This window comes from Nanorana parkeri, unplaced genomic scaffold (assembly GCF_000935625.1).
Source record: "Nanorana parkeri isolate BGI_ZX_2015 unplaced genomic scaffold, ASM93562v1 scaffold1255, whole genome shotgun sequence".
NCBI classification, from domain to species: domain Eukaryota; kingdom Metazoa; phylum Chordata; class Amphibia; order Anura; family Dicroglossidae; genus Nanorana; species Nanorana parkeri.
Window position 1 is genome coordinate 352,420 of NW_017307523.1, and position 17,064 is coordinate 369,483.

At 43.2% G+C, this 17,064-nt stretch overlaps 1 protein-coding gene across 2 annotated transcripts in view; it reads right to left on the reverse strand.

Annotated features, from left to right (window-relative positions):
- SLC12A7 (solute carrier family 12 member 7) overlaps window positions 1-17,064 on the reverse strand; it is a 152,125-nt gene that overhangs the window by 84,711 nt on the left and 50,350 nt on the right. For both annotated transcript variants that reach the window (XM_018568866.1, XM_018568867.1), the window contains exon 3: window positions 5,405-5,527. In XM_018568866.1, coding sequence (XP_018424368.1) covers window positions 5,405-5,527 — 123 coding nt within the window. The remainder of the gene's footprint in view (window positions 1-5,404; window positions 5,528-17,064) is intronic.

Sequence of the window (17,064 nt, forward strand, 5' to 3'; positions counted from 1 at the left end):
GCCCTCACAACCTAACCTGGTATCTATACTGTACTCTCTGCTCAATGCCCTCACCAACAAACTAAATCATGCTTACGTGCTGGCCTGGGAAAAGAGACTTGCGAAAGTCTATGCCTGACACGGAGTGGCAGCAGATTTGGACCCCGGCGGTATCATGTACCATCAACATCACTTCCCTGGAAACAGCCTACAAATCAATGATGCGGTGGACCATGGTCCCTGCCAGAGTAGCACATTCTCATTCTCAACAGTCAGCATTCTACTTTAGGGGTTGTGCTGGGAAAGGTGATGCGCTACATATTTGGTGGACGTGCCCAATGGTGAACAGGCTATGGGCTCAAACATTCCGCTTGTTGCAATTTCTTTTCCACACCAATGTAGTCAGGGACCCGTGGTTTGCACTTTTACACCTTAACTCCCGAATCTTACGAAGACTCAACACAAACTGGCAGTTTTTGTTCTTCTGGCCCCTAAACAAACCATAGCACAAGCATGGAAGAAGCAAATCGCCCCCCTTCACGGGGGTTAGATGCAGAATTGCTAATTTTTCATCAATAAAAAATGTGTCTTTTGGACACCCAGAAGGAATTTACAAAGGTTTGGGGCCCTTAGATAACATATGCTCACCCAGATATTCATTCTGATAGCATAACAGCCATTTAATTGCTCTGCCCTACCCAAGGGGGGTCCTACCGCTACCAGACTCTAGCTTTCACCCTCTACTTTACTCTTCAACCCTTTTTACTTCTCTTCAAATTCTGTGTTATTCACATGTTCTATTGTATATGTTAAAACTTATTAAAAACTTTGGGGGAAAAAAACAAACACAGGCCAGGTACTCTGCCCTCATTCTCAGCTGAAATTTTCCCTCTAAATTCAGACAGACATTGTGGTGGGGAAATCCTGCCTTGCTAATACAGAGGAGGGAGTAACCTCAGAAGGGGTTAAGGATAACTTTAAAGAGTGCCAAGACTATGTGCTGGGTCTTTGGAAAACATGCTGCAAGCTGCTCCAGGACTAAGATTTCAAGTCTGCAAGGTTCACAGGACCAGTTCTTCTGCACTTATGATCCGCCATACTGCTGTATGTAAGTGTGGGATTCCCCAAAGGCTACTCACAGTCACCTGTAAAAGCTCCATCAAAAGCAAACTTTAGGCCCTCAATAAAAGGGCAAAAGCACTTAACACACCAGTGGTCTAAGGGCACCCAGCAGTCCCCCACAGCAGGTTAAATTATATAGGCAGGGCTAATGGCACAAGTCTCATTCCTGATTCCTAGGGAGTCTTCAGGGATAGGCTTCCACCAGTGAGTGCAGCACAGCACTTAACAGCACCCTGTGGCTAAGTGAAGGTGTCTCGGAGAGTGACTTTTGCAGAGCCCAGTGTACAAGAACACTTTACACGCCAGCCCCACTTCTTCACAGTGGGGTTCAGCCAATCTGGAAGCTGCAAAATAAGTTCCATCGGCTCTGCAGCAACTGAAAAAAATCTTTCTACAAGAAAAAGTAGCTTAATTAAACCAAAAAGTATAAATTAAAAAAAAATAAGTTTTTTCTTCTCTCAGACTAGAAAGAAGACATCCATTCTCCAAAGGACACTACCAAAACCTGAGGCATTCTGGGCTTGGGAGGGTTATAGTGAGTGGTCCTTACAACTCTTGCTTGCCAGTGTCCAGTCTCCTGAAGGCAGCAGCATAATCAAAGGTTCCTGAATTACACAGCTGTGTCCCATAATGTAAGATTAAGAGAGGGAGGTTCCCAATGTTTTATGGTACGTCTTTGGGTGCCCACACACCTTACAATAATTGTACGATCATCGCGGGAAATCCCGCGATCGTACGATTATCGTAAGGTGTGTGGAAGTCGTGCGACCTCTACTACTGTAAGGTCGCACGACTTTAAACTTACGGACATGTTCGAAAACCCGCCGAGCATCATACGATGTTCGGCGGGTTTGTGGCATGTCCGTACGATAACAGCCGTACGGGCCGGTGTGCGCAAGCGCACATTGCCCTTTCGGCATTGCGGTCATCGGAAGCCCGCAGGGGGCGTGGCTTGCGATCATCGCAAGTACGATCTGTCTATGCAAGATAGGCAGATCGTACGTTTTTTAAAATACCTTACAACCATCGCAAGACAAAAGTCTTGCGATGGTTGTAAGGTGTGTGCCCAGCCTTTGTGAAAAACTATTAAATGAGCCTTGCGGACTAGCTTTCAATCTGTCCTAGCCAAGGTGATAGCCATAAGAAAAGCCACCTTCTGAGACAAGGTAAAAATTATGTACCAGAGGGATTCAGATGGAGGCTTTTGAACCAAAAGAGCAAAGTACATATCCCACAGCTAAAAAGGTGAGGACCCATGGAGAAAAACACCACAAGTTACTTCCTGAACAAAGGTGCAAAGCAGAGAATGGTCAGTCGGAGGTCTCTGGAATGGAATAGGCAAGGCCAAAACCTGTCCTTTTATGGTACACAGCTGAATGCTGATCCCCCTCCCAGCTGGAGAAAGGAAAAGGACCCTACTGACAGAAAAAATGAACAAGAATTAAAACCCAATGATGTGCATCATTCAAAATAAACCTTTCAGTTGCAGTGGTAAAAAACTTGCAAGATGTTGACTGATGGGCCCAATGTATGGTGGAAATGACCAATTGTGGGAGGCTTCCAACTCAATGGTGAGGTAGCTAGGCACACCTCAAAAAAAAAAACAAAGAAAGCTCAGATGTGGTCACCACAGCGGGTAGCTCAGAAGTGGACTTGCAAGCATCACAGATGTAAACAGCGAACAGAAGGCCACAGATATCACAAGCAGATGACAAGATCTAAACTGGGGAGTTGCCAGCAACTACATGACAAGTGGTCCTCTTTTTTGTGTCGGATATGTTGCCAATAGTAGCAAAAGTAAAGCACAATGAAATAGTTGGTGGGGCCCTTTATGGGAACGCCATCACCGCTGAGCACCTTAGCACTATACACTCATGGGCAGTGGTGTATTCACAAAAGGATGGAGACTGGCCAACTGACCTTAGGACGGGTACAGCTCTCATCTGCTCATTTTGATCTCTCACTGCAATCTCTGCTTGTGCCCATAATTGTGTAATGTTTCACTATCGAATCAACTCTTTACAATCTTAGATTTATGCCGAGTGCTACATACATTCATTTTGCATAGAAACAACAATGTTCACAGTGCTTTTTTTGGCGGAAAAATTACATCATAGTGATATCAGAAGGGGTGTGGCTGCAATCACTAATTGGGTTCTGGTTAATTCACTGATGTATATATCCACATTTGTTGAACAGATTGTCACAATGTTTCGCCTGATGAAGGCAAACCACTGAATGTGGTTCCGAAACGTTGCATTTGCTTGTGACACCATGTTTATCTAAATGTCAATAAAAGACTGATTGATGAAGTGGACCTTAGTGACTTCATTATCCCCTTAAGTCTTACAGTACCATCCGTTGGCCATAGTGAGGTAGAGTTTAGAGGTCAGAAGTACACACACACACACGCATCTGGCATTGTAGGCATCAGAAAACAGTCAACGCCTTCCTAATACTGCTAGCCTAGCACTGAGGACCTGTCATTCTAGCCATCACCCTTTAACAGCTTGGTTCCCTTCCCTCACCCCCTGGCCAAGACTTCTTTCCTGTGCTGCCTTTTCAGGGTTCTGCTTTGCAGCATGTGTCCTCTCAGGCCCACCAGATCCCCTGGTTGCCGCTTCAACACAGACGCACCCCATGGTTTGACAGCACTGGCTGGGAGGGGCCTTGCTCACACAGCTTGATGACTACCACCAGCTCTCTTGTTCCCAGGGTCCAGCCATAGTGATAAATGCTGTTCTGATCGGAGAGGTGGCAGGGGAGGGCAGGAACTGGTGGCACAGTGGGGTCGTACTGCTGGCTGAGAGGGTGGGATGGTGGCATAGAGGGGGGGAAAAAATCTTCCTCAACGCAGCAGTTAATGCAGGGAGTTCTGGTGGGAGGAAGCTGTGTGGGCCACCCACCATGAGTCTCTACCAGGCCTTCCTGCTGACCTGATAGGGTCTGGGCCAGGTACGGGCAGGGTACGGGAAGGCAGGCTGTACCGCCCTATCGGTGGCCCTGAACACACATACTCAAACACATAGATGTGAGCGTACCATTACATATTTGACGAGATACAGAGTAAGATCACAGGAACAAAATTATTTATTTAACCAACATTTTAGAGACTTGTCATAATTTACGTTGACAAAAACTTCACAGCCTACAACTAAAATAAACTGTAACAACCTGTCAAAGACATGTTACCACTCCCGTTATTCTGTATATTTGCTACCAACAAATAATTTAGTGAGCACAATATAAACTACTGAGTCATGTTATACAGATTTCTTGCTGCAAGCATGACATACCTCCTATAACCTCTCATGCAGCAAAACTACTACTGTGCCCCACCCACAATGACTTACTATTAGGATCCAGAGCGCCTCCAGGTGGCGCTGGAGGTAAGCCCTGCAGTTCCTGGGCTCACCTGCAGGATTCTCCAGCCATCCAGGAACTGCTAGGTACCAGACCACTGGGTGGTGCTGGGTCCTGCAGCTCCAGTGCTCACCTGCGGGTGTCTCCCAGCACTTAGCCATCACCTGTTGCTTCCTGGGAGGGTATTTAAACCCTCCCTGCAGTCAGGACGATGGCTCAGTATTGTACCTTGTTACCTGTAAGTCCTGAACCCTGTTTGAATCTTATTATCTGCGAGTCCTGAACCCTGTTTGAATCTCGTTTCCTGTGAGTCCTGTTACCAATCCTGAACCTTGAACCCTGTTTGAAGTCCTGTTTCCTGTGTCTGTTTGCTGTCCTGAGCCCTGTTGTTGGTTGTTGCTGTTAGTCAGCTGTGTATATTAAACAATCTATACATATATAACATACTTGCCTGGTCCGTGTAACATACTTGCCTGGTTCGTGTGGTCACACGTGTTTGGTCTGCCTGTGTGATTACCTGCGCAGGTGTGGGGTCACCTGTGCCAGTATCCTTGACACTTACTAATTTTCACTTTGCTATTTAGATCTGGGACTTCATGACTTGATGTACAAGCCCTGTTTCAATCGGTTACTATGCCCCATTCACCTGTCCCCTGGTAAATGAGCATGCTTTATTAACATACGCCTCTAAGTATAATGGGAAATTCAAGCCATGATATATCAAATCTTTTCTGCAGAGTTATAAGTGGCCGTCAGCCCACGCTGCATACATATTATTTACAACATATGAGGTTGGCTGGTTGTTTTTAATCGATTCCTACAAAATATAAAAAAATTTACAAAAAGTGGTCTTTTGGCAAGGATGCTAATCACCATAAATATAAATGCAAAACTACAAATATCAACACACATAACTTTAAAGACAATCTGAATACATTACCTTGGTTTCCTTTCTTTTACGATCTTCATACTCTTCATGTTCTTTGACGCCCTGTGGTAAGTTTGTGTAATTTGCAAGCTTGTTCAGTAAGGAAGACACCATTGGATTGCTATCCATTTCTTCCTAAAGAGGTGAATTTATGCCAAAAAAAAAAGTTACCTTGTAGTAAATAACATGGGACACGTACTTGAATATTTTACTGGACAACATAACTTTTAGCTAAGCACTCCAAAATAATAACAATAACCATATTCTACTTCAAAACAGCACCAATGGCTTCATAAAATGTATGTAAAACCGGAAAGGCCAAAAAACTACAATGAAATTAAAGCAGTCCAGGTAAATCACACTGCCATGAAGTGCTTGCTCTTCGGTTACATAAAATCACAGCTAAGTCTTTAAAAAAAATAAGTTATATACCCTGCAGTATACCTATGAAAGCAGCTTTTGAGCAAGAAAAATAAAACACAAAAGATAAAATGCTGTGACATTTCACACTGCTATTAATTATGCGATAACTCCAAGCAGTTTAGTTCTTCCACATTAACGGAGTGCTAAAAAGCACATCGCATAGGTGGTAGATTGGCACCCAGTACATAAAAGCAGACCAGAAGCCATAAACTGACTTTACACCTAACAGCCCCCCACGTGGTCTGCATGCCTCAAAGCTAAGAAAGTCTGATACCCTGTTACCCCGAAAATAAGACCTATCCCGAAAATAAGACCTAGTACTATTTTTGGGAATTGCTAAAATATAAGACCTACCCTGAAAATAAGACCTAGTTGTGACCATTCCCAGGGCCCGTGGTGGTGGCATAGGGCGGAACTTGAAGAGCCGCGGGAGAGGCAGGAGAGAATCAGCGGTGCCAATGAACCCAGAGCTAGAGGAAACAAGATGGCAGCGGAGGGAGCAGAGCCGCATAAGCCGATGCCTCTATATCGCCGGCTCCTGTCACAGGCAGAGTGATACCAAATGCACTCTGCCTGTTAGGAATCGATAGTGAAAGCGCGCTTCGCTCATTCTGGCCAGCGATTGGTTAGCAAATTGTTCTTAGAAAGGTACAGCAGCCCTGATTACCATATTTTTGTACATGAATACATGTAGACTTTTCTACATGAATAAGTGTGGATTGTTGCAAATAAAAAAAAAAAAAAATAAGAGCTACCCCGGAAATAAGACCTAATGTGTTTTTTTGAGCCAAAAAAAATATAAGACAGTGTCTTATTTTCGGGGAAACACGGTATGTGCCCTGATTCCCCATGGCTTCCTAATGCTGTGACTAACAAGACTGTTATAGGTATTGCCTGGCTGCTCAGGCAGAAGCAGCTAAATTAATGCATTTGCTTCTCATGTATAAATGCAGAAAACTGAAATACAGTTTACTTGGACTAACAACATTAGACTGTTTTTTGTAGACTGAATTGTTTGTTTTTTTCGGGGAAGAAGAAGACCATGATGTTATTCATACGATTTGACTCTATTTAAACCAACTTCAACTTTCAATGATTTTTATTTTCAAAAACAGAATAGTATTACAAAACAATTTAAAAAAGACATATCGCTTTCACAATGGCACAAAAACACCCAGAGATATATTATAAATACATCTTCAGACAGAAGTTAAACCATAGAGTTTTACGATCAATAATTTCAGCAGTGCCCATTTGTATCTGGGCCATGTATCACATAACCCGTCCATATTTCAACCACTTTTTAAAAGTTTAGGTGTAGAATTGTAAATGATCATTTAAGTACCCTGCTGTTTTAAAAAGAAAGTAAAAGGAGACATTGTAAAATAGGATTGTTGTAGTCTTAACCATGGGTTATATGCAGTTACTTTCACGCTATTGGACACAGGCAAAAAAAAAAGAAGCTGCAGGGACATCCCCTTGATAACTCCTCCCATTACCAGAAACGGTCAGTTTGGTAGCAAGCAATGTAGATATCATTTAAAAAAAAACAAAACAGGGAGGTGAGGGATTTGTATCCTGTACCTTACTCCAAAGAAAGGGATTTCCTAGGCAATTCCAAAATCCTATGTTCTTACTTGTACTGTACAGGATCTAGGATCTGTAGACGATCATTGAATGTCCCAAAGTTGAAAGAACTAACTTTCGCAACTCCTCCCCCCAGCTGTCAGATACTTCCTCCGGCGTCCTGTTAATGTGGATTGACGCCGGAGGAAGTAGCCGTCTACCTTGCTATCACACAGGGGCTTGTTATCTCCTGTGTGGAACCTGGCCTTGGCGCGGCAGGGGGAGTAACACAAATTGACATTGCCCAGCAAAGCATTTCTTAAATTTCTGCCCAAGCACTTTCAGTGATCATGTTTCTGAATAGCTATCTCCAACTCTCTCAGCTTGGCTTCCTTGAACTTCCTGTCCAGTACAAGATCACAAGGGACAGTGTAGACACCAGTAACCATCCATTTACTAGGGAGGAGAGAGGATGAAGGAGGAAGGAGGAAAATGAAGGAAAGGACTGGCTTGCCCTGTTGTGCCTGTTTGTGGAATTACACACAGCTTACTAGCACACACAAGGATAGCTCCATAGGACCCTGCAAGGGAATGTAGCCATCCTAAAACAGGATATCAGGACCAGTGCTCAGGGGACCAGCTGATTCTGCCAGAAACAAACAAACAAAAAAGTGTTTAAAACATCAAGAAGCAGCATTCATTGCAAGTAATTTAATCACATTTGAATTAGCTTAGGTTAGGTAAAAAAAAAAAGGTTCACCAGTAAGCCCTCCATCTCGGCCCTGTGGAGCAAATGAGGGAGGAACTCTAAAGAAGGAAAGGCGTAAGTGGGGCTGAACTGATCCCATGAAGTCACCAGATCATCCACTGCGAAAGCTGAGGGTCCCTGAACCTGGTGAAAATCTGTCCAGATTTTTGTTAAACATGGATGCCAGAGAACTATGTCTGGCATGCCCCACTTGTGGCAAAGGGTTTGCAACACCTCTGGGTGGAGAAATCACTCCCTGGATCCAGATTCTGATGACTGAGGAATGAGGACAGTGGATAGAATGTTGAGCTGTAATGGTCTGGAGTGAAACTGGGCATATGGTACTGCCTTGAATGAGGCCCCGTCAGACCCAGAACCCTCATACAAAAATTAAATCATACATGGCTTTTGAAGAGAAGGGTTCAAGCATGTGAGCAGACAGACACGAGTTTGTCCCCAGAAAGGAGGATCCTTGACAAGGACATATCAAATAGCAGGACAAGGTACTCCAAACAATGGGTCATGTCCAGAGAGGACTTGTGGAAATTGAAGGATCCAACTGAAATTCTCTGCAGAGTCTGCTCTGTCCATTGGACATTGGCTGATAAGAGTCTGGGCAAATTGGTAATTGAACCCCTTAAGGACCAAGGCCTTTTTTTCATTTTTAGCACCCATGTTATAATCCACATTTTAGGCCTGAAAATTACTTAAACCCCCCAAAAATCATATATTTTTAAAGCCAAGACCCTATAGAATAAAACGGTGGCAGTTGCAAATTTCGACGTTGCACGACATTAGCGCAACTTATTATCAAACCCCAACATTTTGTGAAAAATGCACTTAAAGTTAAATTTAGTGCCCCAAAACACAATATAAAACCATAATTTTTTGTCAAATATAGATGAGGTTACAATGAGTAAATAGATACCCAATATGCCCAGGTTAAAAATTGTATACGTCTATGAAACTGCGACAGTATTCAGTACCCCAAAAATTCCATACACAACACTTTAAAAGCCCTCAAAGGTCATCAGTTTAGAGATACCTGTAAATATTGGCCCTAGAATGATTGCTCTCACTCCGGTGTGCACGGTGATACCCAACATGTGTAGCGCAATCGTCGTTTTTGTACGTAGGCACACCCGACGCGTGTTTTCGTGACAACGCACCTGCTCACAGGGGCTGGGGGCTTTAAAAAATTACTTTTTTTTTACATTTTATTTAATATTTTTAAAAAACTTTTTTTTTTACACGCCCCCCCTCCCCCCATGTGATAGCATAATTGCAGTGACAGGTACTCTTTAAGGTGATGCTGGGGGTCCAAAAGACCCCCAGTGTCAACCTTTACACATGAAATAAGTTATTGAAGCGCAGATCGCACTTAAAATCGCTTCTACTGTAAAGCCGGTCGCCGGCTCTACAAAACGGAGGAGACTCACGTTGGCTAAAAGCCGCCGGGAGTCTCTGTAACCTCTTCAGACTTCATGACGGGATTATCCCGTCATAGGCTGTGAAGGGGTTAACAGGAGATTGTATGGTTATCCCACAATATGCATACCCCGAGACTGAAAAGATTAAAACATCAGAGGGAAACTACTAATATAGATCAAACGATTCAGTCTCACCTTAATACTAAGATGTTGGGTGGTGGCCTGTAGCTAAAAACTGTTTCAAAACACTGTATTGGGACCCAAAAGGAGAACCCAAACCTAACTAATGCTTGATTGCATCTAAGTTTTCTAAACCGAGCACTTTGTTACTGAGCTCACCACAGTTTTTGTATTTATTGTGGGGCCATGTATAGCAGCTTTACTTGCATCTCATCCACTTATCACCACAGACATGAATTATACTTCATTGTACGCAGATTCTCTCCAAACACAACATTTTAAACTAGGGATGTCCCAATACTGATACTAGTATCGGTGCCGATAAAGGGCATACTAAAGGCTGATAATATTGTCACTTTAAATTTTTCAGGAAGATCTGCTGCCTGAGGTCCTGAGTGTGCTGGGATCCTAGTCTTTGATAGTGCCTATCCAGCTGCACATTGCCTTCTCCTCCTTCCCGGCATAGCACAGGACAGCCCCACACCCACCAGCACTGTCCTGGAGCCGGGCACAAGTCCAGATCCCACCCGTTTATCCCTAGAGAGCCCAGCAGCCGCATGCAGAGCCCCGGAGAACCCGGCACCTGCACAGAGCCCATGTATCCCTGGCGAGACCCAAACACATCCCTGGTGAAATCTACACGCAGCCCTGGGGAGATTGCACCCCAGTATAAATCAGACTAATGTGATCTGTAGTCCTCTACAGCCAGTTGCCATTCTCCATTGTTGTATAATCAATGATTATACAGCAATAGAGAATGACAACCGGCTATAAAAGACTTCAAATCTCAGCAAGCCATGATTGCTGGTTGCCATTCTCCATTGCTGAATAATTATGGATTGCTCATATTTGTAGTCCTCTATAGCCAGTTGCCATTCTCTATTACTATATAATCATGGAATGAGTTACAGTTCTTCATAATTATAGAGTAACTGCCCTATAATCATTAGTCTGTATTCTTTTTGAAAAAAATTGCACATGTCCCTTTAAGAAAAAGCATAGGTAATTGGTATCGTCAAGTACCTGAGGGAAAAGTACTTGTGCTTGTACTTGGTCTTGAACAAATGATGATATCTGGACATAGCTAATTTTAACACTGAGCTCAAAGCAGTTCATTAGAACTGTGGTGTGCACAGCAACACAGTGTTTGGTTTGGAAAACCTGGATACAAATCAAGCATTATTTACATTTGGTTATAAAGAAACCAAAGTAGAGCTACAGCTAACGATTCATTTTCAAAATCGGTTAGCTGATTATTAAGTTCGATTAATTGGTTAAATCGGATAAAAAATTAAGTACATAAAAAAAATAAAAAAAAAGGCTCCAGTGATGGACTACTAGTTTGTATTGAGATTGTATTCATCACTGGAGCAAGCTTGGAGCGGTGGAAGTAAAAAAGAAAACAAAAGTGTGGTGTGCAATATAGTGAAATAAAAAGTGTAAAATTATACAGCAATGAATGCAAAATACCACCGGCTATAGAGGACTACAAATCCCAGCAATAGTACATTATAGCTGGTGGTATTCTGCATTGCGCTGTATAACATTATTGCTGGGTTTTGTAGTCCTCTATACAGCAATGCAGAATACCACCAGCTATTATAGGAATACAACAAATCCCAGCAATAGTACAATATACATACAGTGTATAATGTATTGCTGGGATTTGTATTCCTCTGTATAATATACAGCACCATGTACCATCAGCTATAGAGGGCTACAAATCCCTCTATCCCAGCAATACATTATAGAGCACCATGTGGTGGGAAAGTGCAGGCTTACCTGAGCAGTCTTCCAGCAACATGCTTCTGAGATCGGGCCTGTCTATCGGCAGCTGTCATCCCCCCACACCTGCTCCTCCTTACTACTTCTCCCCACGTCCCTGTGCCAATCGATTATGTCGATTAGTTGTTGCAGCCCTAAACCAAAGACTGTTATAATATCAAAGCTGTGATATATGGCTGCACAATGAACAAAGTTGAAAAGTATACGATCTACCCTCTGGAAATGCTCTAGGTCTAATTAACCCTAAGGGCTCAGTCACACTAGATGCAGTGCGTTCCGGCCCGATTTTGGCCAGAACGCACTGCCTCGCATTGCGACCGGCTCACTTTTTAGTGGGGTAGGAGGGGGCATGGCGGGCCATTCAAGTGAATGGTGCCGTAGCCACGCCCTCCGGCCGCAATGCAATCCGCCGCACGGGATTGCAAGGCACATTGTGCCTGCGGTCCGGTCCTGTGCGATCAAAATAGTGCTTGTAGAATTTTGATCGCACAGCACAGGATTGGACCGCAGGCACAATGTGCCTTGCAATCCCGTGCAGCGGATCGCATTGCGGACTGAGGGCGTGGCTACAGCGCCATTCACTTGAATGGCCCGTCACGCCCCCTCCTACCCCAGTAAAAAGTGAGCCGGCCGCAATGCAAGGCAGTGCGTTCTGGCCACAATCGGGCCGGAACGTACTGCATCTAGTGTGACTGAGCCCTAAATCAGGTGGTGCTGCTGAGCACAATGCTTGGACTTTATCAGCAAGCTAGATAGATATAATGGAGCTTGATTTAGTAATTATTACATCATAGTGGTTTCTAATAAGTATGAGACCTACCTATAATGTATTCAGTGTTCAAAATTTTATTTTTAAATGGTGATGGTGACAGTGCATTTTTGTGTTCTGGTTATATTTTGTATAAATAATCAATAAAATGTATTGAGAAGTTAATAAAATCCGCAGTTGGCCCTACTTAGCAACTTGTGGGTTCTCCTTTAGGACCAGATGCATAGTTTTAACATGTGAAGTAGAGCTAGGACTGCAGGAAGACCTGAGATGCCAACCAAGTGGCCCCACAACAAAATGCAGGTAGCACTGATTAGGTGGGAAAATGGGGATGTGCAAGTAGGCATCCCTGATGTCCACAGAGGCCAGAAAGTCCAACTTTGAAAGCATAATGTGAGAGTAAGGTACAGTTCAAAACTCCTGTTACAGTGGGTAGTGCTCGAAAGAGGTATAATATTTAAGATAATAATCTTGTAAATCAAGTCACCAGACTAAAGACAGTTACACAGAGAAAGTTACACAGAGAAAGTCTGGTATATACAGTGCATTCAGAAAGTATTCAGACCCCTTCACTTTTCTCAATTTTGTTAAGTTGCAACCTGACACTACAATCTACACTCAGTACCCCATAAATCCAAAGTGAAAATTGAATTTTAGAAATATTGAATATCTAAATTTATTAAAAAGAATAAACTAAAATATCACATGTACTTAAGTATTCAGACTCTTTACTCAGTACTTTGTTGAAGCACCTTAAGTGGCAATTACAGCCTTGAGTCTTTTTGGGTATGACGAGACAAGCTTTGCACACCTGGATTGAGGGATTTTCTGCCATTCTTCTTTGCAAATCCTCTCAAGCTCAGTCAGGTTGGATGGAGACTGTCGGTGGACAGCAATTTTCAGGTCTCTCCAGAAATGTTCAATAGGGATGCACAGATACTTTTCGAGTACCAGTGCAGATACTTGTCATTTTCATGAGAACTACCAGGGTTGGAGCTGGGACCTGGCTCTGGCACCCCACCACTGTCCTGAAATCATTAGTCTGTATTGTTTTAGAAAAACTGTCACATGACAACAAAAATGTATCAGTACTGGTACTTGTAAGTACTAGGCAAGTACAAGTACTCGCAAAACTGGTATCTGTGCATCCCTTTATTTATAAAAACAAAATAGTACATTAAAACAGAGATGTACAAATCCCAGGAGCTCGGTGTGCTCCTTACAAATGACAGCTGCCTCCTAATTTTTGAATTTTTCTCTAGTCTAGTCTTGGAGCTCAAAAGTATCGGTACATGTACTCGTACTTGTACCGAGTACTGTACTTGGTATCTGTGCAACCCTAATGTTTAATAGGGTTCAAGTCAGGGCTCTGGCTGGGCAACTCTAGGACAGTCAGAGTTGTCCCTAAGTCACTCCTGTGTTGTCTGGGCTATGTGCTTAGGATTGTTGTCATGATGGAAGGTGAACCTTTGGCCCAGTAGGAGTTCCTGAGCGCTGTGGAACAGGTTTTCATTGAGGATATCTCTGTACTTTGCTCCATTCAGCTTTCCCTCAACCCTGACTAGTCTCCCAGTCACTGATGCTGAAAAACACACCCACAGCATGATGCTGCCACCACCATGCTTCACTGTAGGGATGGTATTGGGCGGGAGATGAGCGGTGCCCGGTTTCCTCTGGACATAACCTTTAGAATTGAGGCCCAACAGTTCAATCTTTGACAGAGTTTCACCATACCAGAGAATCTTGTTCCTTACAGTTGGAGTCCTTCAGGTGCTTTTTTGCAAACTCCACAAAACGGGCTTTCATGTGTTTTGCACGGAGGAGAAGCTTCCATTTAGCCAGTCTGCCATAAAGGCCAGATTGGTGGTGGGCTGCAGTGATAGTTGTCCTTCTGGAACTTTGTCCCATCTCCACACAGGCTCTCTGGAGCTCAGTAAGTCAAAATCCCATCGGGTTCTTGGTCACCTCTTCTTACTAAGGCCCTCTCCTAATTGCTCAGTTTATGAGGGCACTGTCCTCTTGGGAACCTTCAGTGCAGCAGAAATTTGTTTGTAGCCTTCCCCAGATGGGTGCCTTGCAATAATCCTCATAGCTCAATTCTCATAGCTCTGCAGGCAGCTCCCTTGACCTCATGGCTTTTGCTCTGATACAGTGTGCAATCAGCTGTGAGGCCTTCTATAGAGAGGTGTGTGCCTTTCCAAATCATGTCCAATCCATTTAATTTACCACAGCTGGACTCTAAACAAGGCTAGAAAACAAAATAAGACAGGGCGCCTACCCTAGTGTAAACTCGCCTTATTTAAAAAATTATAGAGATAGTCATAGATTATACTCACAAACTATATGTCTTGAAAAGTGCCAAGTGAGGCTGTGCCTCCAAATACGAAGGATGAGTCATTTCACCGGGACATGGGGATGACACAGGCCAATATGTCTCTGTCCCGACTGCTAATGCGTTTCCGGGGCCACGCCCCCTTCCTCAAAGCATGTTTGTCTGCCTTCGTCCATTGCCGTATATGGGTCCCCCAAACCAATCAGAAAGTAGTGTTCCGGTTACGCGGGACAAACCCGGAGCCAATCAGGACCACCATATCCTACTTCCCCCTCTCAGGTCACAAATCTATGAATATGTATGGGGGGGCGTGGAAGGAACAAAACCTCCTCCATTATGCTCCGCCTTCCGTGTCAGTATTAGAATAGCTGGCTGATAGACTTGTAAAAGGCTCAGGTATCAAACTGAAAAAAGAGAGAGCAGGAGTATTGGTCATCAGTGACTCTTACCAGACTGCAAAGGACTACCTGAAAGGCAGACTACCATACGTTAAAAAGTATATACATATATTAAAAAAATTAAACATATTCCAGAACTAAAAAAATCATCATATGAGGAATATTATGTTATGGTGAAATAGAAATAAACTATATAAAAGGCTTTTAAAAATATCACTAATGCCTGTGAGCATAAAATGTGCAGCCATCAAATCTATGTGTGGACACGTCCAACAGGAAAAAATGCAAACCCACGTAGGATGTACCGCACATGAATACATTACATATAAAACATAATTGATTATATATATTTTTTTAAATATATATAAAAAAAATATATAAAAAGGTATATAGTTGACCCATAACGGTTATTTTACGTGCATAAATATATGTATATATCGGATTAATAAAATTTCTGGGATAAATGTAATTTATTACAATGTAAACAAATAAATTTATTGTACATATTTGAGCCTATATCAATTACTTTGGCTCAAAATAAGTACCAGAGCCCGGTCATATAAACACAACTAGGAGGTGCTCCAAAATGAAAACCGAAACGAAAACCAAAAAAAAAAAAAAAGGGTCTTTTTTTTAACTTTTTCACATTTAAAAAAAAAAAAATCCTATTAAAAACTTTACTTTTAGGGGCTGCGGGGAAATATTAGATGTCTAAACAGACCCCTGATATTTCCCATTTAAAACAGAAAAAGAGATTGAGGACACAAAGTTCTCAATCTCTTTTTCTGCAGCCCCTGTTTTAAATGAACAGGAATCCTCTATACTGAGTGTTCGTGTTCAGGGGTATGGAAATTTAAAAAAAAACTACTTGTCAGAGGGCTAAATCAGGGGCCAAATCTACTTGTCCCTCATGATAATCTACGGTACTTGTGCCAATACAAAAAAATTGTTTTAAATGAAAACTAGGGATGCACCAATACCAGCTTTTGGGTATTCTGTACTCACCGATACGGAGTATCGGTGCTTCCATTGGCATGGAGCAGGCTTCCCGGGCAATCAAGAAGCTGGGCAGCTGGTAATGACATGCTACCCGGCTTTCTGATTGCCAGGGAAGCCGACTCCATGTTGTTTGGCCAGCTTGATTGGCTGGGAAACCAGCTTGCCAGCCAATCAGCAAGGAGCTGGCTTCCTGGCCAATCAGGAAACCGGGAGACGGGTCATTGGTCGCTGCCCCAATTCCTGATTGCACGAGAAGCTGGCTCCATGTTCCCCTACGGCACTGCCAGTCAGAGAAAATCTTCCTCCGACCGAAAGTTCCGGTATTGGGGAAGGTATCAAGTACTCGCCCAAATACTCATCAGCGCATCCACGCTCTAAACTGTATTTGACTGTGCTAAATAGTGCTTCTCATTGGTAAGCGTGGTCACCTGACCCCGCTAATCAATGAGTGCTTGCAATTTGCGAGTGAAATTCAAAATGCATAGGGCAGAACTGCACTGGGCAGCAGTACGGGATACAGATAGTACACCTGTACTGGCGGGGGTTGCATGCAGATGGCGGGGGCAGCGGGGTTGGTTTTAATTTATTTTTACTTTTATCACTTTTACTTTTTTACATATTTTTATTTTTTACAACTTTATTTTTTTTTAATTTTGTTTTTTTACCACTTAATTTTATTCCTATCACTTAGGGGATTAAAAGACCCTATGTGATAGTTTGGAGGTGACAGGTTCTCTTTATGGAGCATGCCCTCCAACACAGTACAGATGTTCTGTGCAGTTCCTGACAGCTGAGACAGGTGGCGCTGTGATTAAAGCGCTCCAGTCTCAGTGAACACACATAGCAGACGAAGAACAGACGTCTGTCCTACAGGCTCTATGGTGAGCTCATGTGGCGTGGTCTCGGGACCCCCAGAGGAGAGGGGGACCCCGAAAATCACAGGGTGGGGGGGGACGCCCTGGACACTAATCGCCGCTGCTCGATTGATACAAGTGATCTGATCAGATCACTTGTATTAAAACGAGCGGCGACTACATGCTGT